At 34.4% G+C, this 23,614-nt stretch overlaps 1 protein-coding gene across 10 annotated transcripts in view; it reads right to left on the bottom strand.

Moving 5' to 3' along the window:
• CDIN1 (CDAN1 interacting nuclease 1) overlaps positions 1-23,614 on the bottom strand; it is a 213,998-nt gene that overhangs the window by 102,819 nt on the left and 87,565 nt on the right. For all 10 annotated transcript variants that reach the window (XM_079128732.1, XM_079128728.1, XM_079128731.1 and 7 more), the window contains 3 exons: positions 12,256-12,335; positions 11,839-11,888; positions 7,387-7,454 (listed from right to left, as the gene is read on the bottom strand). In XM_079128732.1, the coding sequence (XP_078984858.1) occupies positions 7,387-7,454; positions 11,839-11,888; positions 12,256-12,335 (198 nt within the window). The remainder of the gene's footprint in view (positions 1-7,386; positions 7,455-11,838; positions 11,889-12,255; positions 12,336-23,614) is intronic.

Genomic DNA, 23,614 nt, shown 5'->3' with positions numbered 1-23,614 from the left:
CCACATACCACTCTTCATTATGGCATACATTTAAATTTGATCATGTATAATATTTATGAATTGTGTGAGGATTCTTACTTTCCTCTTGTGAGATCAGTGCATAGCCACTTACCTAGACAACACCTGTGGGAAGAGAAGATGAACCTGATATCTCTTGATTTCTAGTACTCTGATGGTTCTCTCACCAATAAAACTTAAGAAAAAAAATCAATAAAACTGAATCCATAGATAAAAATTGATGTTCATTTTAAAAAATCTTTTAAATGATTATTTCAATTGTAAAAAAACAACCCAGGTCTTTGTTTATTTTTAAGTTGTTGGGCCTGTCATCAGGGGGTATTTTTAAAAAAGGAATTATACATGCATAAAGAACATTGTGAAAGTTTAATTCCTCTGGCCTTTCAATTACCTCTCCTCCAAATACCCAAAATATCCAAAGCAATTAAGTACTAATTACACAATTTCTTTTTATAAAATAAAGAACTGATTTTGAGTCAGAGAACAAAACACATCTGAAACTAGTTAACATATACTTAAGAAACATAAAGAGCACAAAGATTACTAAGAAAAGGTTTTCTTTTGTTTGTTTAGTTTTATTAAAAATCTTAAAACTTAAGAAATACTGTTATTTCTGGAGAAACTGCAAAATTTCAGTTTGCAATATTTAAAAATGAAAAGTAACATTCTGATGTGCCTTTTCTCTATGAATTTGTCAGAAAGGTTTCAAATGCTAAGTTAAAATATGCTGATTAAAAAAATCTATTTAAATCCTTATGTACTTTACAAAATGGAGGGAGGGCAAAAAAGCCACATAATAATACAAATGAAAATTACAGTATATTTTTTTAACTCCAGTATTTTGTTTTTCAGGGCTATTTTTCTCAAACACTGCCTTAGTCAATATATGGAGCAATCACCATTGATTTCTGTATTTTTATGTTCCCTAAAAGTAATTTTCACAGTTTTTATAATGTAAAAAATTATCAAGGTTTCAGTAATAGCTGTTACAATGATATTTAAACTCTGTGCAAAGGCACACAGAATGGATATATTGCATAGGGAGACTGATAGCACAGATAAATGAAATCTTAACAGAACCCAAAATTTCATTATAGCCATTAGTTTCAACCTCTTCCCCCAAAGCCTCTTATCAAAGCCACTAATAAGGACTACAACTGACTGCTCTGACCTTGTCCTTTGTTTATGTCTTCAGGGGACAATACTAGGGAAAATTGAAGTGCCCTAAAGATAGGAAACAAATGGAAGGTCAACAAGCTGGAGCAGTATAGAGAGGCTAGGTAGGCTAGCCCCTGCTTCTTGGTAGCTGAGAAGAGGAACATGAATATCAACAAAAAAGTAAAAAACTTTTCTGTATTATACCATATCACTCTAAATTCTTTTGGTTTAACACCACAAATAAAGGGACAAATCAGTATGGTAAAGTAGAAAGATCCAGAGAAAGATCAAGGACAGGACAGGTTGCTGTTAGGGCAGTAGCTGTGATGCAAGATTTTCTAAACAAAACAAGGGGATTAAACTGAGGATAAGAGCCTTTTCCTGCTCCAAAAGTCTGAGGGGAGGTTCAATGTTAGCCTTCGTCTGTCCCAATTCCATTGAGTTAGTCACTGATGTCAAAACCTTATGCAGGGCCAGCTCCATCTGTCCTTAACCAATCTCCATGGAGAGAGACATATTAGCAGTTCTGAGACATAAAGAGGATTTTCTACACACATGGACAGATTCGTGTGCACAAACACAAGTGTGCACACACATATACAAACAGACCAAGAATGATAATAGTAAATGACTGGATCCCAGAGTAATTTGGCTATGGAGAATGAAGCCCTAACCTGTGCTTAATTCACTGCAGGGAGAATGAGGTTTTAAATTTTGCTGTCTTATATACCATCCTGCCTGGCACTGCTACCCAAATCTTTCAATGTGATTCTGGTGGGTGGTTAATAATGTGATCCCAACCACCCAGTCCCAGGACTAGTTGATCAGTCTTCTTTGAGATTTGTTATGAGGCAAAAGAGAACTGCCAACTTTCCCCTGAGATTATAAACTCTAAGGATTTAAACAAACTAGCAACAGTCATGACCTTACATGCCTGAGAATGAAGCCAACACAGAAAAAGTGTAGAACCCAAGAAAGACACAAGATACAATATATTGACGACATCGTTGTCTTCTGAATTCTAGACATACCAGAAGCAAATTTCTCTTCTTTGGACATTTCAGGCGTATATATGAACCAATCAATTGATGTGTGTGTGTGTGTGTGAGAGAGAGAAAGAGAGAGAGAGAGAGAAGGGGGGTGGGGGAGGAAAAGATGAGGAAGGGAGGAAAAGAGGGGGAAGGGAGGGAACTGGTTTGGTTGGATTTTTGCCACTTATAACTAAAAAAGTTCCAATAAATCATTAGTGGTCAGGAAACCAGATGCTCAGCAGACCTAAGTTATCTAACCAAAGCAATGGGAAGGGCTATAGTCCAGGAGCAGGTAGAATACCATTTTAAGTGCACAGGATAACCTTCCTTCAAAGTTCCAGAGAGCATTTCATCTGCCAGCAGCAACAAGGAGTCTGTGGTTCCCAAGGTCTCTTAGTGCCAGGGAAAAGCAAGCAGAAGCATAACTGATAAGGAAAATAAGTAAGAGAGTCTCACCCGAACAATTTCTATAGGTGGGAACATAATCCAAGTACTCCATATCCCTGCCGGAATGGCAAGTTCCTATTAACAACAGCGTGTATCCTAATAACAACAGGATGTTATTCTAAAAACCACAGCTTATTTTTAGCCTTCTGATATTTAGAAATTTAAATGATTGACTCCTTAAGAACTACCCAACTATCTTAGCTTCCCTCAGCTTATACAATGAAATGTTTTATTTCTAGTCTCTTGTTCTATGCTGCTTAACATCTGCATGTAAACAACCTTAGTATTCTAAATCTCATCTGTTCCTGCTGCTGTTCTTCACCTGAAGAACATAATTCCGTTTGTCACATCATAATCACTTCCCCAACCGAGCACTGTTGCTTTAAGTAGGGAATAAAGCAGCAGACAGATGAACTCTTAGAAACAAAGATCCTAATTTTTTACAGCAAGGGACATTCTTCACTAAGCCTATTTGGCTTTACCGATTATGCCCTCCTGGAGTCCCATAGAGTAATACATGAATGTTAGAAAAGCACCCATGTCTAATATGCTGTTTCGTCCAAACATGGTGGAGAGGGGAAGGAGGAGGCAGGGATAAAGCCAAGGCCTCTTGAGTGTCACTCAAAATATCTGTTAGTGTCTACTAATAGGATAACATTCACGGAAAATAATAAAATATCTCAAGAGTCATCCTTATTAAGCCAAATTTAACAAGAATTTGTACCAGACAGTGGTTATGGAATTCATTAATGAATGCCCTTTTGACCTGGAGGTATTCTAACTCATGGAGGATGATTGGTTTATCTTCCCTCTTTGGTATACTTGCTTTCATATTTTTCCAACAGTTTGAACAGTTTCATCCTCTTATCATTGACACTATTTCCCTTTCCTCCTTTTCCCTTTCTGTCCAATAGTCTTAAAAAACCCCAATGAAAACCAAGGCAAACCAAACAAAAAGAAGAGAAAATCTAAAGAAAGAACACAACAAAGCAGAGTTTGGTCTTATTAATGCCTTGAGAGATACAAATTAAAACATCTCCCTCAGTAGATCCAATATATTCTCCGTTTTTTCATTGGAAATGGAGTGAACTCTTAGTAGAGGTGACAAGGGTGATCATAATGCATAATGGTCTATTTAAAGTTTAAAAAGAGTTCTTTGTGCGTCTAAGGCTAGGAGAGGGCAACAGCTCTTAACATCTTTGGAGACCTTAAATGCTGACCAATAAATGTTAATTCTCAATTAATTGTCCTTGGGAAGAACTACTGACATATTCTGAAACTTAGCTTAAATTTTTCTGGAAATTTCCAAGTTTGATTCAACTGTTCAAAAAAAAAATTGCTTTTAATCCATTAAGGATAGTGTCTGCTCACAGTAAGTACTTAAGAGATAGGTTAGCTCAATGCTACAGGGCCAAGCTAAAGAGTTCAACCTGCCATCCTGGAAGTAGATGGTGGCAGGAAGATACTGATGAGAGAACAGTTGAACATGTATATTTTATCACCATTTCAGTGAATACAGTTCAATCAGCAGTAACATTTTCTTCAATTACAAAGTATAGCTTTCTTTCAAAGTAAACCTTTCTTTCAAAGGTTTAATAAAAGTGCCTGACAGGAGTCGTAAGTGCATTTACTTTCATTATTAAGAAAATCAGGTGAGCACCTGCTAAGTGAGATGCACCAGGCGGAAATTGCACTCTCACTGGGACAGACATGGCAATAGCTTACAAGGCTCTGAGCATCTGGGGCACAGGGTACTTTAAAAAGACCATCTTCATATTAACTAGTGTAGTTTCCAACATGTAGACAGCACATTCAAAAATGTTAGTGGAAAAGAGTAAACAATGAATTAAAGAATTATGAGGACTTCCAGAAATTTTAAGAAATTATCTGTATCTATTTATTGGTAGCTTGTCTCCTTACTAGATCATAACTCCAAGAAAACCAGAACTTTATCTGACTTGTCTAGTGCCTACAATAGGGCCCAGTTCAATAACTTATTTGCAGTGTGTGTGTATGTGTGTGTATGAAAATATTTCTTAGTTGGAGAAATTAAAAGTCTTTCATTCAACTTTGAACTTAGTATAATGTACTTATTTATCTATAAAATGGATGTATTTACAAGATAGGATAAATCCACATAAATATACACAAATTTTCAGTGATAAGGATACTCTTTTCTATAGTGCCTGGTTAAGGTTTGCACTATAGCAACTCCGAAGTACATGGCCATGAAATAAGGAAATTCCAGAAAGCAGTAAGGTTAAAAAAAAGTGATTTTTTCCCCTTTCTCCCTTCTATTGGCAAAAGAGATTTGAAAAGTTTAATGGGTGGGAAATTTAGAATTTTAGGGAAAGTTATAATCCTTAAATTAAAAAGGATTAAAACATAAACAATATTTGTTTTTTTAAAGAGGTAGAGGTTAGAAATCAACATAGAGACAGAGACAGAGAGACAGAGTGAGATTGATTTTACTTTTGATTATCAAAGAATCAAAATAAAACTGACATGTACAGGAACTCTGCAACAAAATTCAAGGTGCATACATGTAAACAAAAAAGAACATTAGTTGACTTTAAAGTGACCACTTATTTAAATTTACCTGGCACAGTACTTTAAAACAAATTACTCATTAGAAAGGGGTATTTACAAGGTAAAAGAATAACAATGTTGTACTGATATTTCACCCAAGGTTTTGAATTTTCATCTTTCATCCATAAATGAACACGTGTTAGTTTAGTACTATGTTAAAATACTTACTATGGACAGAATAAATTAGTAACATTTTTGTAAGCTGATTAGGAAATACTTCAGAACAGAACTGGGGTTGCATGGTGTAGGCTTAACTTCCTACAACTCTTTATTTTTAAAGATTAGTTAAGTACAATTTTTGGATAGGCTTCCATAAAATAATTACCTATATATCCCATAGTACTGAGAACTGCATGAGACCCATCAATTTCAATTTTAAGTGTCCTTCCTGGACTTAGATACACATGGAAATAACTCTTTGACAACCACACTTTCATACTGCCCATCAGCCATAGTGAATCCAATCTAACAAACCAAATTCAAGTAAAGCCACATTTAAGCCCTTTGCTCTTTCTCCCAGGTGGGGTCTGCTGGGGAAAGTCAAGCTAAGCAAAGAAACGAGCCTGAGGGTTTGACGGTCAAAGGCAAGTAAGTGACACCAAGAGAGTACCCAAAAAGCAACCTTGATTGCTTTGCTCAGCAACTCCATGCAACCTCAATTTTATTTTAAAGTGCTTTCTCATCAGCATATATTAATTAATTTATTCTATGCATATTAAATCCTGTAATGCAATACTAAACTAACACATTTATGGTTAAAACATGAAGATTCAAGCCTGTGTGAAATATGACTGCTTAGTTAGTGGCTTAAAACAACACTAGATTTGGTCATGTCCATACTAGCCACTAGCGAATGATCAATGTGGTCAGATATTTTAATACTACCAGAATTCCACAGTAATGAAATATAAATCTTATGATATGTCATGGGCAACCATTACAACTGATTCTGAGCTATTTTATTTTTTGTTATGTTTTTAAAAGATAGTTTCTTTCCAATTTACTCTATTTCTATAGGCTAACAAATTCAATTGCCTTTCTTATATGAAAAAAAACTGGTTGCTTCTATGTACTGAAATTTAATGTAGTAAGTGGAGACCACTTTCCTAATTTATTAACTTTCTTTAACCTCAACTGGAGAATATTTATGATATCTCTCAATTTCAACTTATCAACAATCTCATAACACATTCAAGTCTATTCTCCAGTTTATTAATAAGAATACTCAACAGCAAGATTTATAGTAAATTTACTGAAGGACTATATTAAACATCCTTTCCTAACCTGACACATGACCATGCATTTGACTTTCATTGGCCAATGTGCTGTCCACTTCAGAACAAAAATTTAGTAACCCAATGTTCTTTATTATTTGATCATAAAAACTACATTATGAAGATGCTTGTATCTTCATATTGCATAATAATATGATTTGTATAGATCCTTTGCATTTAGAAAGGAGAATTTAAATTACCACATTTAAAATGGAGAATTAATTAATTGTGGGGTGCCTTATGGTTTACAAATTCAGTGATTACATGTATGTACTTTGAGGCTTAATTTTTACTGCTTAAAAGATACTGAAAGAAATAACTATCTATAATAATATTCTCTATTGGCACACAAACACATGCATACACGTAAGTTTTGGAAAATCATACTAAATCTGTGATACCAATGTTTGACATAAAAATAATAAAAGCTTAATATTTTGCTTTCAAGTAAAAGGACAACAATATTCCATACATGAGACACACAATACCTAACATGAATTTTTCTAACGGTTCTTTTTAATATATAAAGTATTTTATAGACAATATTTCTTTTGTTTCTCTCATAAGGCCTAGATTATGGTTAATATCTCATGGCACCAAAAGTAATACTGCAGCAGATATTAAAGCATTTTTTCAGCCACTTATTCTATAAAATATTAATTGCAAGCCTGTGCATGTGCTGTTTATATAGGGGATTAGGTAACTGAGTTCCTGCTCAGTTCTAAATCAATAAAAGATAACATGCAGAGCATCAATCATCATTCTCTCTTCCTTTAGTACATAATAACTGCAGGTGGAAGATTTTAAAAATATATATTTAAGCACTCATGGAGATATTACAAACTAGAGAGGATGTGAGAAATACTTACCTAGGAAGGACAGGTTTTTTTCTAGAAGCAAGTCTCTCAGCAGGACTTCATGCTCATGACCAATGGCACTGGGAAGTTTTAGTAAAGGGTAACAAAGGCAGATTTATACCATCAAGAAAATGCTAATACTAGGTGCACACTTTGAGATGATGAAGAATTGAGGTAATTATAACAATTTCCATCTTCAGCCCACATCTCTGAGGAATGTGATTTCTTCCTATATTCTTCCCCTCATTTAAATGATTCAAAGGAATTTTTCTGTTTTTATATTTTGGTGAAGATTTGTAAGTGGGTATGATTTCAACTTCTTTTAAAAAGAGGGAAAATCATTTAACACATTCATTAATCTGTGTTATCCCTCACTTCAATTTAGTACACATTAATTAAGCACTTAGTAAGTGCAGCTAAGAATATTAACCAGGTTTGCCCTAAAAAAAGTTTCTAATTTTATAGTGCTCTGTAAATCTCCTATGAATTCCCATTTGTCACTAAGCCAGCAGTTAGCAGCTTCTGTTTCACTTCCCTTCTATCACTGGTGATTCCCTGTGACAAAAGAAGACTTGAGACTCTATGGAGTAAACACATCTTAGGAGATGACCATGGGTGAGAATGCATACAGAGGCTGTTTTAAGTCTTTTTCTCATATGAATACACACGTGTGTATTAAACATACATGTATATATACATGTGAACATACAAACTGTTTTAGTGCTTCCTATATGGCAGGCACTGAATTAAGTGATTTATGTATGTTGTTTCATTCTCACAATTATTATGTCTTATTTTATAGGCAAGGAAACAGACTGAGAAATGAACCTGCAGAAGGCCAGTTAAAATGTGGCAAAGTCAAGAATGAGAATGAGATCTTTGCAAACCTAGTTTAGAGCACCACACAGTTTCTTAAAAAGTATTAAGATTATGCAAAGATTGATAGTTGCTAGTATTTCTTAAATATCATGTATGAAGTCTCTGTGCTAAGCGCTTTCAGGTATCATTTTATTTAATCTTCACAAAAACCACGAGTAGATGCTATTATTAGTCTCATTTTTATAGTTAAGGAAAGTATGGTTCAGAAAGGCTGAGAACTTGTTGAAGCTCCCAAGGCTGGTAAATAATGAAAGTAGGAGCAAACTGCAAGTCCAGTTTGTTTTCCGAAGTGATGAGAGTACACAAAATCTGAAAAGGAGTCTTAGCCTATTCTGATACTTATTTCAGTTGAAAGTATCTGGCAATCATTCTCTGAATCATTACTGTCATCCTCTGTTTCACTGGTTACATCAATCTGGTTCTATCACACTTTGGTTTACCAGAGACTATTTGTTCTGATCATATGCTGCAAGAGTTCAATGTAAATCAAAGAAAACTTATACTTCACTTGTAAAAAATAATTCCTAGGGAATTACCCTGTCCTTTACCAACACATACAAGTGAGTATCAGTTAAATCTTATACTTCAGAAACTGTGGTCATGTATGTCCACCATTAAAACAAGCCCTAAGTCTTCATTTATGCTTTTTCTCCTGTTGTTTTTCTCATCTGGAAGGGACATGGCTGTGCTTCTTGAATTTCTAATTGAAAATAAAAGAAACAAATTTTTAAATCACAAAATCTCACGCATTTTCAGAGTCCATTGAAAACACTTGATGAATAACTCTCAACAGCCTCTCATTACCAGGGGCATCCCACATTTTAGAACTAAATTATTTACTTCTATTTCACATAAATGTGCTCTCACTTTTATTGTTGTAAATTATTTACATCTGAAATGTTGAATCATGAAACTGAGGTTACTGATGGTACAGAAATGAAACCCACAGCACTTGAGGCTTCCTGCATCATTATCTTTTCTTGCTTCTCTGTGCAGGCCTCCATCTAATAGTGGGGTCCCGGAGTCACACTTTGGAAAGCTGAAGTGGCTGCATTCTCACATTTTTTTTTTTTTTCTTGGTGAGTATGATCTATGGTGGAAAAGGTGTGGGTGGGCATGGCTAGGTAGGAAAAACAAATAGCAGGCACCTCCCCACACAAAAGAGAGACAGAAAGAGAAAGCACAATGCCAATGAATATATGCACTGCTACTGTGCTTTCTGTGGTGTCTTATTAGTCAATGACCAAATTACTTTATTCTACTTACACAAACGTCCACATAAAACATTTTCATAATGGAATAAAAAGATTTTACACCTATTCCTTTTACCAAGTGTGTACTTTCTTTCTTAGAAAATGAAGTAATTTACTGAAAGTAAGCAATGTAAACCTTACTAAATTATAAGAATAGCAAATAAAAGCATTTTCACTCACATGGAAAACCAATAATTTTAATTCAATGTGAAATAAAATAGTACTGTTGATCTGTCTAGAAGACATCTTTGCAAGCATATTTACATTATATGAAATTGCTACTACTTCAATAAAAAAAAATAAAATCACTTTCTCTATAAATTTCCCAGTCTGTTTTATTTTGCATGGTAAAAGCAATCACCAATTTGAAATTTTGGAGAGATATAATTCTTGATTATGTATTTCTTGACATAAACATATATATAATGCAAGGTCTACAAAACAAACCTTATAAAAATAGTAATTTTACAATAGGCATAATGGAACTGCAAAATTATAATCTAGTCAGTGAATGCAACTTATAGACATACATCATTATCTTTATCAACTGAAATCATGTACTACATTAACTTCTGGCAATAACACAGTCAAAAAAGGAAAATGAATGATAGCAAAAATATAAGGAAAATATAAATTCCAAGCAGAATTTATAATGTTCCATAAGCAGAAACACTTAGACTTTGTCTATAAGAATACCTATTATTGATGTATGGCAGTGACCATGGGGCAAAACTTGTAAATAACTTCACAAGCCATTTTCTTCACCAGCAATACAGCAATCTAGTTTCCCGTAAGCATCTCAACTATTACTGAAAAATAGCCTCCTGGCATTTACAAAGCAGTTGACTTCATACTTTAGTCCATGCATATATAATTAGATAGTTATATTTAAAATCAATATGCAATCCTTCAAAAGACATTATGCTTTTAAAACCTTAACTTTAAATTGATTTTTAACTATTTTATGTGCTTGAAAATTAACATGTAATTCAGCCCCAGATACTCTCAGATGGTGTTAGCTGTTATATGAATGTGCTAAACTTTATCACTGTAGCAACATGAGGTTGGCACTCCTACAAATTCTAACACTATCGTTAATATCACACTCAAAATAGAAATATAGTCACTTCAGTTTAATAAAAAGGCAAGTACGTGTGTGTGTGTATACAGGTGTGTGTGTGTGAAAATGAGAGGCTGTATGTTAGGTAATGAATATTCTAGTAAGAGGGCACTGTTAATAAAGATTATTTTCAAATCTTAATTTTATTTAAGAAAGAAAAATTTTCTTATCGAAGTTTTACTGACTCTAAGCCTTGTAAAACAAGGAAGAATATAAACACACACATACATGCACACACACACACACACACACACACACAAACATACATGTCTGCACACAGAAGCATGTGGACACATTTAATTTGCAAAAGGTTCCAAAAAAACCCCTTGACTGGTAATCACTGAGTCACAACTGGTAATGGTGCCACCAATGCTAACAAAATCTATCTTATGAAAGCTATGTTATCCTAAGAGGTGTAAGACTCATGGACTCAGATATTGTCATTAAAAATTATTATCATTTAAATAGTATTTTTAGTCAAAAATTATCAAAATTCAACAATACTTAAGCATTGATTAGTAATGTCCTGCTTCATGAAAGTGTTACCATCCACCAATCCTATTTTAAGAAGTAGACGTTAACTCTTTAGAAATCTCAAATCTTTTTAATGAAGAATGAGTAGATGTCTGTTTTCACAGCCTTAAATTCAATTCCCAGGGAAAAATTAGTCTGGTTTCTCTAAAAATGTTTATTTATTAGGGATCCAAATAACAGCTCAGATAATGATCAGTATTTAAGCAATAAGAATCTACTGCCCTTTAAAACGTGATGATCTCTAGCAGCATTTTAATAACATCATCCTTTAACTCCAGGCTCAAAATTTATTCTAGTAAACTCAACAGAATTTGGCTCCTTTTAAATGGATCTTTGTTATATTTTAAAAATGTTCACTGGAATGGTTAACTACATTCCAAGACAGTATGTTACCTGCCTAATGACTCTGTACCTTTAAACTCATTGAAAACCAAGCAGTTTGAAATCTGCATGTGAGTGCAACTGCTGAACTGACACCTTCCTGGGGCCTATCTGGTTTCCCTTAAGCTGTAGGAAAGAATGGTCTGCAATGACCCTCCAGCTGATTGAATATAAAAGAGAAGAGTATGAAATGTGTTTTGTGAAGCAGAACTTTATGTCAGGTTAAAGCTAGACACATCTCCTCCACTGAATCTAAGCTCGTCAATTGTGCACCTAAAATTTTATGGGAAAGGATACTGTTTGATGCAGTCCACCAGTGGTCCATAACAGCAGTCATTCACAATGCACTGCAAACAAGAGAAGGGGTATGTGTGTTGGGGTGGGTAGGGTGGAGGGAAGAGACTACAAAAACTATTACAGTAAACATCCTAAAAGCAGTAATTACTTTTCTTACCCCATCCCCAAAAAAGAAAGCTATCAAAAGGCTGTTCAGATTTAATCACAAAAAACAAAAATTGCATGCTTTTTATTTACTATAAAAGCAAGCTATTAAAAAGTGAAATGCTCTTCTCACAAATATTGCATTGCCATTTATGGTGCACCCTGACCTCAGTGATAGTTTATGATGACAGTAATTAAATGAGGTTTAAAATCCTTTACTCTGCTAGGCAGATAACAGCATTGCCACTGAAAATAGACAGCTGTGATTAATACCTGATAGACCTGATTTGCTAGAACTCCATCTGGAATCTGAGAAGGGTCCCGTAGCATACTATTTATAACAGACTTGGAAGCTGTAGAAGAAAAGAGATGAACTATTAGCAGACAGTCAACATACTTTCAATGCAACATGAGAAGTGACAGATACCTACATATACACAAACCATGAAAATAAAAACATTACTGATACTAATCATTTTCCCCTTTTTTTAATCTAAGGGAAGTTTTTAATTAGACCATGTTGCCAAGTTTATAAGCCACATTGCCAGATTTGATGATGACCTAATTTTTCCAAGGTAAATGAACAAGTACAAACCTAAAGCATATGTCTCTTTGCAGATAAATTAGCTTTGGAAAAGCCCACTTGGAAAAAAAAAAATAGCACAACGAAAATAAAAGAAAATATTTACCTTTTGCAGGTAGATATTTTATAACCAAGCATATGTACACGCAAAACTTAGCAAAGGCAGGTCAGATTTAAAGACTTCAAGGATGTTAATAAAAATAAATTTCAGTCATCTCTGAATATTAAAACTTTTCAAAATAATTCTCATCAACTGCTGTAAGATGTTATGTACATTTCACAGATTAGTAAAGTACATGACACTAGCTGACAGTTGAGAAAATCTTAAATAAGAAAAAAAATGGTGTGTGTATGTATATACATGTGTATATATAGTCATTTCTTGGTCCCAGGGTTCCCTGATGGATACTAAATTCCACAGATGCTCAAGTCTCTTATATAAAACCACATAGTATTTGCATATAACCTATGCACATTCTCCCATATATTTTAAATTCGTACCTAGATTACTTACAATTCCTAATACAATGTAAATGCTTTGTAAATAGTTGTCATATTGTATTGTGTAGGAAATAATGACAAGAAAAAAATGCACATCTCAGCAAAGATGGAATTTATTACCTCACTTATTTTCATCAGTGATTGCTTAAAACCATGGATATGCAGTCTATGGCTACAGAGTGTCCACTGTGTGTGTATACATTTTATATGTACACAAATTTTCCACCTAAAATACGCCTCATCCACTTGCAAATTAAGTTAAACTTGCAGGGATGTACAGAGAAGCACTAAGGAAGGTATCTAGTGAAGGATGTTATGTGAGGTGACATCCTCTGAAAAGCAAGGTCAGAGATCCTGTCATTTGGCTCACAGTGGGCATGTAGCAGCCCAGGTGGTCAGAGTTCCTCTTACTATAGGGACGGAAGGCAAGTCTCTAAACTGAAGGTAGGAATCAATTCTATCAAAGTCTTACAGAGGCATCTTTCCCCAATATTTAACAAAATGGTTTAGGGTCTGACCCATATAAGCACAAACTGAAAAGCATATTGCATAATTATCTAAGTTAAGAAAATGAACACAGATCACAAATCTCTATCACTCAAATTCTGAGCTGATTTTTGTTCTAACATTTTATTATTATGTTCTTTATCAAGTTCCCTGACATAAGAACACTGGTAGATATGATAAATACTAGGAAATATTGTGGAAAGAAATAAGGAAATTACATCTTATGTAAGTACAGCACTGTCTTAAAAAAAAATAAAGCGAAAAATATTAAATTATTGCCTACCATTAAAAACATGACTACATACTTATAGCAACACTTGGTGTACTTAACAGTCATTTGTAAACATGTGCTTGTTCTGCACTTAGGGAGGCCATATCAAATCACAAAGACAGCCCCACCAGTCATCCTACCCACTCCTATCTCTACTTCCAAATGTGTAACCTGGGCAGGTCATGCAAACACAACTCGTGTCTTCATCTATAGGAAATGACGATATTATTCAAGTTAACAAAAAGGGTTGTAGTGTGAGTCTCTGGACACCATTTTGTTAAATTTAAGTAATACCAAGAAACAAATCAGACTTATACATTTCTATGCATAAACTTAGGCTGTAACCAACTACTTTTCAAAGAAATTACCATGGATAAATGGTACAAATATTGAGAATATGAAGAAGCAAATCATCTTACAAAGGAACAAATTATGGCAGCAATAGTATTGAAGAGATAATAATGCGCCTGGTAAATGTGCTTTGTTTCTCCAACCTAATTCTAAGGCCTGGCCTGTGGGAGGAGATCAAGCAATTATTCACACATTTAGTCACCTTCTCTGAGGCTACTCAAGGGACTCAAGGAAATACTAGCACCTTCTCCAAATATACCTAACCATGGCTAAGGTGCTATACTGCAAATTCTCACACCATGTAAGGAAAAGATTATTAATATTTAAATGGTCAGACAGCATGCTCTGAAGTGCTATCCTGTGGAAAATTACTGACCTCATGACAAAGTATATGCAAATTCATTGCTAAAATCTTTAAACTAAAAAAGAATAAGGATACTATGCTAGGACATAAAAAAATTGGGACATTTGAGGGAAGAAAAGGAACTATCAAAAGAAACTGATGACATAATTTTCCTCACAATATAAATTTTAGAATAGTGTGCTGCTTATCAGGAATAAGAATTGTAACCAATAAATTTTTAAAAATAGTTCAAATTCATTGAATAGGATACTATTCCAATGAAAGAAAGTTAGTTGATTTAAATGGAATGGTAAAATATACATATTGAGTACACATACACTTTCAATTTAATAACATGTCTTTTTTCTTGTTGTAATCTGGCATTTTTTAGAGCAGGAGAGAAAGCTCTACTACAAAGTCCAGGACTCCACTGCAGACCCAGGGCTTGCCTTCCTTCCACATGTAGTTCTTTCCACTCAGGCTTCATAAAACACTGCTGGTGTCTCAGATCTGGCCAGAGAGTGCAAACATACTTTTACTCACATATTCTGAAACTTAGGAAATGCTATCTTTAAGGGATGAATGATAACATCTACAGGACAAGTAAAGGCAGACTCTCAACTCTAGTGTCTTCATCTGTAGGAAGTGATGATACCATCTGAGGTAACTCAATTACTAAGCAATCTTGGAGTAGCTGGGGACACAATGCCTTTCATGGTACCTGTCCCTAAGCTGTTGGTCAAATTGCATTCAGCTCTTGTTGACCACACAGGGACAGGAGTCTGGTTCTCTCTAGCTTTTGCTAGAAGCACTCGTTCTCTGTTGCTTTCACACTTTGCCTTGACACTGCTTCAACTGACTGGATTTCTCATTTCTAAGGAGCATATACACAGAAGGAATGTGAGTCACTTGGAGTTAGATCAGCAAGAAGAAAACTGGTATCTGTTAAATCATGCTACAGAAGACAGGCAATAGCTAATACATGAACTAAAGCATAATGTCTAAGATTACAATGTTTTAATTGTGAAATATTTCTAATATGAAGAAGTCATGAGCCTAATATAATAAACATGCACCCACCACCCTAATTTAACTCCCGGATCTACAATCAATCTACTTTAGGTGGTCTAATATTGTGCAAACCTTTTTTTTTAATCAATATTGCTAAAAGGTTGAATTCTTTTCCTAGTATTTTCAAGAACCCAAAATTTGGCTTTGTTGAGTCTTTCTACTGTGCCATTTCTTCCAATTCCATTTAATTTATCTTTTCTTATTACTATCCTGTTTTCTACTTTGAGTTGAGTACATTATCTTTTTATTACTATTTTCATAATAATGTTCAATTCTTTAACATATTTTTCAAAACTACATTTTTTCCTATAAATTCTGCTTTGACTACATGCTACAAGTTTTATTATCATTTATTTACAAATATTTTGTAGTTTTCATTATTATTTCATCTCTGATGCACAAATTACTTAAAAACTCATTTAAATTTTTGCCATTTCTAATTTGTGGTATTTATATTAATATGGGGTATGTTTGACTTCCTCTGTGCTTTTTTATGTAACAAATTTTTAAAATGTTTTTAAAAAACTGTAATTCCTATTTTAAGGTATAAAATTCTTATATGTCTATTAGGTCAAGTTTTTAATTGTATTATTCAAATCTTCTGCATCCTTATTTTTCCAAATTAGATATGAAGTAATCATCTACTCCTATTCTGGATTTGTCAGTCTCTCCTTATAATTCTCTCAACACTTGCTTTCTCTTTTTGGAGGCTATACTTTGACTGCTATACATACAATTCTTGGTAAGTATATCTTTTGGCAGCAAGTCATGACTCTTTAATGAAATTTTTTCTTAAATTTGATGTTATCGAGTGGTAATACTGTTGTACCATTTTTCTTTTGGATAGTATCTGCACCTGATGTTTCATTTATCTTAAAATTTATTATTAATGTGTCTTAGGTATGACTCTTATAAACAGCATTCAGTAAGATTAAAATCCAATCTTTTTAAGAAGTGACTTTAATCCATTTATATTCATTGTAACAGACACATGCAGACTTATCTGTTCTTTTTTTATATTCTCTATCCATTCTTTCCTCCTCTTTCTTCTTTTCTACTTTCTAATTAATCTTTATTCATTCTTTCTCCCTTAATTCCCTTGAAAGTAATATATTCTTTTGTATGTTGCTTTAGAAGTCCTCTCAAAAAAAAATTAAATAGAATCAATATCTAATCTTCATCATTCTGCACATAAGGAATTTAGAAAGTACTCACTCCCATCAGGAAGCCTCCCATCCCAATTGGCCTTCATGTTACTGTGTCTATTATTTTTGTTCAATCATCTTGTTTGTAAGACAAGTCCCCAGTTAGTCTCCATGCTGTTTATCTTTCAACTTGACCCGGCCAGGGATGCACAGACATTCAGTGAAAAGTGATTTTGGGTTTATTTGTGAGACAGTTTCTGGATGACACTAATATTTGATGGTATGTGATTTCTCTCTCTATATCATCTACTACCTACCTATCTGCCTGCCTGCCTGCCTACCTACCTATGTATCTTTCACCATGGCAGTTGGTTACCTCCTCCCTTGATATGTAAATTTTTACTGTGAACTTATTTTCAGCAAGAATTATTTGGTTGCCATGTACCATGAAAGTAGCTATGATATAGTAGACTCATCTTTACTTTTGTAGAGACCAGTTTTATTGTTAATTTCTTAGCTGAGACTTTCTGTAATAAATAAGAAGACAAATATGAATGCAAACTCACAAATGGTGCTGACCTATTTATAATTTTTCTCTTTTTCCTTAAGACTCCATAATGCAAGGTTCCTTATCATCTTCTTCAGAAAAGCAGAATTTTTCTAGTCCTTTTTTCATAGTTTGACCTATATGGGAAGGCTCAATTCTAGCTCTTGGCTACACATCTGTCCTTCCAAAGAGCCAAAAATAAAAGCACCATACCCTCATGTTTACATTTGAAGGTAATTCCTGTTTATTACTCTGGATAAAGATTCTCTTTCAATTTTTGACACCCAAGATTTAATTTATTTTGTTTGTACTTGGCTATATTTTTTTAAAAAACTTTGAATTTCTTTTCTAGCATTTCTGGGTGTTTGTCATGGAAATATGGACTAAACAAAAACTCATCTTGCTATGTTGCTAAAGTTTTTGAAGACTCTTGAACTAATAGTTCAGGGGAAAATTTGTTTCCTGTTTTTGTTTGAAGTCATCAATAGCAGGAGAGATCAAACAGAAAGAATAATTAGTGAGCTCAAAGATAGACCATTTAAAAATACACAGCTGGAGGAGAAAAGAAAAAGGATGAAAAGAATGAACAAAGTTTACAGGAAATATGGGACAGTATTAAAAGAGCATATATACAGGTTATTTAGGCTCAGGAGGGACTTGAGAATGCCAAAGGAATAGAAAGTTTATTCAAAGAAACAATAACAGGGTTTCTCAAACCTAGAGAAGGATACAAATTTCCAGGTACAGGAAGGTCAAAGATCACCTGTAAGATTTGATTCAATCAAATTGACTCCAAGACATTTTATAATCAATCCCTCACAGTGAAAGAAAAAGAAGGTTCTCAAGGTTGGAAGAGAAAAGAAACACGTAACACAAAGGGGTGTCCCAATTCGCCTGATAGCAGACTTCTTGGCAGAAACCTTCCAGGCCTCCAGAAGAGTGGCACGAGATGTTTACTGAATGAAAAATGTTAACTGAGAATACTGTACCCAGTAAAACTATCCTTTAAAAATGAAGGCCAGATAAAGACATTTCCATACCAACAAAAGCTGAGAGACTATATCTCTAACAGACCTGGCCTACAAGAAATGCTGAAGGAAGATCTTCAAATTGAAAAAAAGAGACAATGATCTGGGCATGCTGGTGCACACCTGTAATCCCAGTGACTGAGGAGACTAAAGGAGGAGGATTCCAAGTTCCAGGTCAGCCTCAGCAACTTCATAAGACCCTGTCTCAAAACAAAAGATAAATATATAAAAATAAAAAGGACTGGGGATGTAGCATGGTAGTAAAGTGCCCCTGGGTTCCATCCCCAGTACCCACCAAAAAAATAAGAAAATATGGAAAGGGATGAAACTCAATGGGAGGCATAATTATAAAACAAACTCAGAATGCTTTAATACTACAAGGAAGGCAGTATTAAAGTTCATATTTTTGAAAGAATATTAAAAAACAAAGCTTTATTAAAATGGTAACTATGTTAATATGTTATGATAGGCAATATAGTAAGATATAAAATGGGATATCAAAAATATAAAAAATTAAAAATAGGGAGATGAATGAAGTACAAATGTAGAGTTTTCTTATTGGCATACATTCCCCTCCCACCCTGTTTTTTGCTTTTGCTCTTAGCTTTATGACCATGTTAAAGCTGCTATCATTTCAAAATAGCTTGCTACATATAATCAAAATAATTTTTGGTACACTTCATGGTAACCACAAAGCAAAAATCTATAAAAGGCAAACCAAAAATAATAAGCAAGGAATCAAAACACACTACTACAGTAAATTACTAACTCAAAGGAAGACAGTAAGAGAGTGTTTGTATGTAACTATTTTGAAGTTAGAATTGTACAAGTATATAAAGAAAAGGTCCCTTGAAGAAGTTGAAGCCACAAATAGAGAAAAAAGTGGGTGGCAGCAATGTGGATAATCATGCCAATCACCTCTAAAGACCTCTCCTGCAAGGCTGCTGGCCACCAGAAGAATGGTGATCAATTGCTATAAAATTAATTGTTGTCCTAATTCCTCCAAAGACTGCCATTGTGTCTTGGGCCAAAGTCCTATGCTGATCATCAAGCCTGAAAAGCAAAATAATTTATTCCAATGGATTGGAGATTCAGTTCCATTGGATTCTCAAATGATACCCTCACTGTTCTTTGGCGAGGCACCTAAGCAGCAATTTCTCAACATGCTCTTTCTTTGGCAACATCAGCTAGGTTCAACAAAGACAGCTTTAATTCTGCATGGTTATCAGTGGAGTAAGTCTTCTGGGTAAGAGAAGATTACTTCCATAGTGATCACTTTTTCCACATGGCTGGACCTGTGGGGAAGGGGCCCTGGTTTCTCACCATGTAAGCCCCACTGGGGTCTGCTTGGAGTTCTGAAAATGGTGAGTTCCAAGGACAATCATCCTAAGAGAATTAGGCAGACTCATAAGACCTCTTCGGACAAAACCTTAGAAGTAACATAACAAGATCATAATTTTTATTTACATCTCCTCAAAAGAGGAAAAACATGACTTCTAGAAGAAAGGTAAGATCAGAAAGCAATGCAGTAAACACTTTCAAGCAGAGAAGAACAGTGGCTACACACAAGTCAAGAACCAGACAGTCTTGTTTGAGGCCTGGATCTTCCACCTACCAGTCATGTTATCTCGACAAGTTAATTATTATGTCTTTGATTATCAATCCCCATGTCAGTATGTCAGTAAAAGAGAATAACATTGGTGCCTACCTTGCAGGGCTGTTGTGAAGATGAAATTAAATGGACAATGTAAAGCACTTGGGCTGTTATGATTTTTACTGTTATTTTAGCTGTTGTTAGATGATGGTGTGTCTGCCTTCTGCCTTCCAACACTACATTATCAATAAGCATAGCATTATTGTCTTTTGTTAAGTGGGTTAAATAGAAAGACTTTGTGAAGTGTGTATGAAGTCAGGACCTGTTCTTTTCAGGTACATATTACCACAGCCTTAGAGAGACAGACAGAAGTTAATCTGCTCAACAAGCAGATTCTGGCAATGCCAGATTATTCCTTCTTATACACATAGCCATACATACCCTTTAGTGGCACTCAGTGTACAGTTCATTATCAAAGCTGTTCTTTGCAAAGAATTTGGTAAAAGTCCTTTCTATCTGTGTGTTAGGTTAATGTGCTATCCCTCTGGGGGCTGGGGTCATAATTTATGTCTTGTCTATAACCACATAATAGAAAGATTCTTCTTTCTAGTTAAGGGCATTTCAAGCACCAGTAATCAAGCAAGAAGACCTCCCCAAGAATCACTGACATCAGATCCATTTTTATAATGCTTGCTTTTCTTAGTGTAAGGTCAGATATGTAGTCGGTGACTGCTAGAAGACACTGAGACAAGTGAGCAGGTATATCACCTGTGCTCTCAGGACCCTAAGAAGTCCTAACCACCACAAAGGATGCCTTTTGACTACATTATACCTGAAATAAAACAGAGACAAGATCATATATAGTTGGGATCCCTAATTCAAGATCACACATTGGACATGGTAAGTGAACCAGCATGGGCTGACTATATATTGGACGACAGCAGACAGAACAGAAGAAAGGATAAGTAAGAGAAAGACAAAACAGGAATAAAGAAGTGATGGGTAGTCAGAACTGTGGCGTTAGAACTCAGTTCTCCCTTCACCGAAGAAAAACACTCCTTGTGTTTGAACTGCTAGAGAAGGCACCTGCTGTTGGAAACACTCCCAAGGCACACCAGGAGTTTTGTCTTTCTGTGTGTGGCTGCTCCAGAGACTAAGCTCCCAGAAGACAAAGCCTAAATACCAGTGGGTATTTAATCTCTTCTTCAAATGCTGATTTAAGGCCTTTGTACATCAAGGTCATGAGGTCTCAAACTACATCTCCATGGGGGTTGACCTGGCAGTGTCTTTCCTGGACAACTGCAATATTGCCTTGGCCAATAGGAGCCTTTTGTGTGACATTTAAAGCTATTTGATTCCATTTGGCTATCCAAATAAGAAGTATCTTTTAACATTAGGGAATCCTACAGGGACAAATAAGATTCTGCTCTCTAACTAGCACATAATCATAGAAGAAATAACTTAAACTAAAATCATCAAATATGAAAGTATTACATAAGGACTGAGTATTCACTGATCAGAATCTCAGGCAACTTGCAGCTTTACGGCCACTTATGCCTTCAAACCTTAATCAATGAACATTTACTGGGTACCTGGTTAATGCCATGACGATAGTTGATTCTTGCTCTAAACCCCCAATCCTCTTCCAAAAGTGGAATGCTTTTCTTCATCTTTCTCTGGACTGAAACGTCCAAGCCCAATTAAATTCTCAGTTCCTCCATTAAAGTTATTCTTAAATTTTCTAATTCATTTGCCCTCTTCTCCCAAATAAAATAGAATTGAGAGAACTCCTATTGTCTGTCAATCACTTGGTACTTAATTAAATATTAAATATTATTGTAACCTGTTTATAAGAGATTGCTCAGAATGCTAAAATCTGCAGCCATGCCACATTAAAAAAAAAAAAATCTGAAAAAGTAATGTTTGACACAAAGTAGGGGGAAAAAAGGTATATTTCCTCAATATTCTCTTTAAATATCTGGGGGCTTTTACATATGGGAAGAATTAGGCTCATGGTAGATCACTCCAAGAAGATAAGAAAAACTTTTACAAATTTATTACTAGTTGTAAAGTTATGAGGTTTCAGGTTCCAAGTTCAGCTTTAAGTAGCCCCAATTCAGTCTATATAGACATTTCTTAAACATTTTTTCATTACGGCCCACCTAAGAATTTTAGACATTTTGTTTTTTTATGTTTCACTCCCGGCATCCACCAATGAAATTTTAATGCTACAGGCTTACTGTGTATCTATTTGTGCAATACACCCTTTAAGAATGCTTGGTTCACATGGTGAGCTAACAAACTGTATCAGGGAATTTGGCAAACTTAAAAGCAGAAATATTTCTCTTATCACTCTGAAGTTTCTCTATACAAGAGAGCTACTCAAAAAAAAAAAATGCTAAGGAATGAATACATTGCCAAATGAAAGAGAAGACTACTCAAAAATCCATGTCCTACTTATATTCCCTCCACTGTTAGAGCAATTTTTAGGTACCCAAATACATTAGAGTTAAATTTGATGCTTTCTTATAGGGCTTTTTTTTTTTTTTTTAAATCATTTTGGGGAAATTCAAAGTCAGAAGCAATATGATACAATGGATCTTTAGAAAAATGCTGAAAATATCTAATGCTATATATCCTAAAGACAAGAGTGTTTATCTCTGGTATAGGCATATGAAACGACTTTACTACCATGCAATCCACTTTCATCTTTAATGATTATGTACTGTTTTGTAAGTTTTGATGTCAAGACAATCTATTCTTTTTTTTTACACAGTGAAAAAGAAAATATGAGGCAAATAATGCAAATCAACAATATGAACAAACTTGATATGTTATGTACAGATGCTAAGAAAAAAATGTCACAGGTTTAAATGGAAAGAGGAAGCCTGATGGAGAGGAAAGAACATAGAAAGCATAACACATTTATGAGGTGTTTCCTTAAAGAGACTACAACACTCAGTTTTAACAGTAATCTGAAATATTCTGAGCAAAAGAAAAACCCAAATAATTTTAAGAAATTAGTCAAATCACAGGTGGAATTAGCAACTACAGTGGCATCTGAAATAACATGGTGATACTTTATATTTCAAGAATAGAAAGAATCACATAAGCATCATTAAGAACATATTCCAAACAAACATCAATATGAAGAAAATCCAGCTAGACTCAGACTTTTCTTCTCCAAGAAAAAATGATAGAAGACAATGTAGTAATGGATAAAACATTTTGAGGGAAAAGAACAAGGTTCAAGATTACTACACCCAGTCAAGGTAGATTAGTGTGGTGTGTCAATAAAAACTTATGCTACTGTTTACAGGACTCTAAAAGTTCACTTTCTATAGACTTCCTAAAAATAATGTTTTCAAAACTAAGATTCAACCAACCTGAGAATGAATCAATACAATCAGTGTCCATAAGTGTTCTGAGCTCTAATATTATCCTTTCTTTTTCTGAATTATAAAAATAAAATTAGAAGACAAAAAAATTAATATAATAAATTTTATTATTACCATATGTGGTACTACGTGGTTATGGCAAAAGATTGTAAATATTATACCCAAATTTCTAAAATTTTAGCTGTGTATTCAGGAATGTGGAGTTACTTGATCTAACCAATAAACAAGTTTCTACTTCTTGTTATTGTTTTTTTTTTTTAGGGGGACTGGTGCTGGGGATCAAACCCAGGGTC

The sequence above is a fragment of the Sciurus vulgaris genome, assembly GCF_902686455.1.
Source record: "Sciurus vulgaris genome assembly, chromosome: 2".
Taxonomy (NCBI): Eukaryota; Metazoa; Chordata; class Mammalia; order Rodentia; family Sciuridae; genus Sciurus; species Sciurus vulgaris.
The sequence above is the reverse complement of the archived record's forward strand: the minus strand, read 5'-3'. Positions and strand labels throughout refer to the sequence as shown.